We start from the raw sequence: 1,035 nt of genomic DNA, 5'->3' as shown, positions 1-1,035 counted from the left end.
TTGTTCGGTGGATGCTCCCTTGTAATTTATAAGCGATTCGAAATTCAAATTTAGTCGTTCCCTCCTTTTCTGGCATCGTACTGCTGCATCTGCGGTGGATCTTTCCAAATCCGGCTCGTACTTGGTAACTTAATTGTCCGTCGCTCACTCCTTTTCACCTTAGCTCAGATATCTTGTCATGAACAGTGACAGCTGCTATCACTTCCTCATTTTTCCCCGCAGCCTTGCATCTCCTTCTACGCAACTACGAACCTTGGACCATACTGATTCTACACGCACCCTTAGTAATGCGCAACTTCCTCGCAGACTTCTTTATCGTCCCGCGCTCTCTTCCAACTGCCTGGAGCAATGAGACTATATGTCGGGTGGTTAATCAGGCGGTCGACCCACCCGTTTAGAGCTTCAGGTGACTGCCATTTACTCTGCCCGAGAAGGGTTCTCCATTCAGCTTGGCCAACTGGACCGCACCTCCATCAGTTACTTCCTTGACAACATAGGGTCCCAACCAATGCATTTGGAGCTTTCCAGGAAATTTGTCAAACTTGTTGTCGTAGAGTAACACTAAGTCATTCTCTTTGAACGTGCGCATCTTGATGTGACGATCATGCCAAGCCTTCTCCCATTGCTTCTGTACTTGGTGATGAAAACCTGCCAAGAATTGCTCCTCCTCTAGCTCTTCCAATTGCACGATCCTCTCTTCCAATGCTGCGCAGTTTGCCATGCCTGTCATTGCTGCAATTTGCAAACTAGGTACAATGTATTCCATTGGCATCACAACTTCTTTGCCATAGACTAACCGAAAAGGTGTCTCGCCGGACAAATTTTTGCACATTGTGCAGTAAGCCCATAATACAACTGGTATGCGTAGATCCCAATCATTTCGCTGCACATTACATACCTTTGTCAATGTGGTCTCCAATATCTTATTAAAAGCTTCAATAGTCCCATTTTCTTGTGGATGATATGACGTACTCTGTTGGTGATAGGTCTGGAACTCCTCCGTGAGCACGCTAATAGTCTCGTTCAAGAAATGTG

At 46.0% G+C, this 1,035-nt stretch overlaps 1 protein-coding gene across 1 annotated transcript; it reads right to left on the bottom strand.

Annotated features, from left to right (window-relative positions):
• Positions 1-394: 394 nt before the first annotated feature.
• Positions 395-766, bottom strand: LOC149152699 (uncharacterized). The gene has a single exon (XM_089443571.1). It carries the CDS (start codon positions 764-766, stop codon positions 395-397), a length of 372 nt encoding a protein of 123 aa, XP_089299697.1.
• Between the last annotated feature and the right edge of the window lie 269 nt (positions 767-1,035).

This window comes from Pinus tabuliformis, chromosome 9, assembly GCF_031772625.1.
Source record: "Pinus tabuliformis cultivar Carrire ecotype Pingquan chromosome 9, CPIR1, whole genome shotgun sequence".
In the NCBI taxonomy this organism is placed as follows: domain Eukaryota; kingdom Viridiplantae; phylum Streptophyta; class Pinopsida; order Pinales; family Pinaceae; genus Pinus; species Pinus tabuliformis.
Note: the sequence above shows the minus strand (reverse complement) of the source record. Positions and strands in the feature narration are given on the sequence as shown.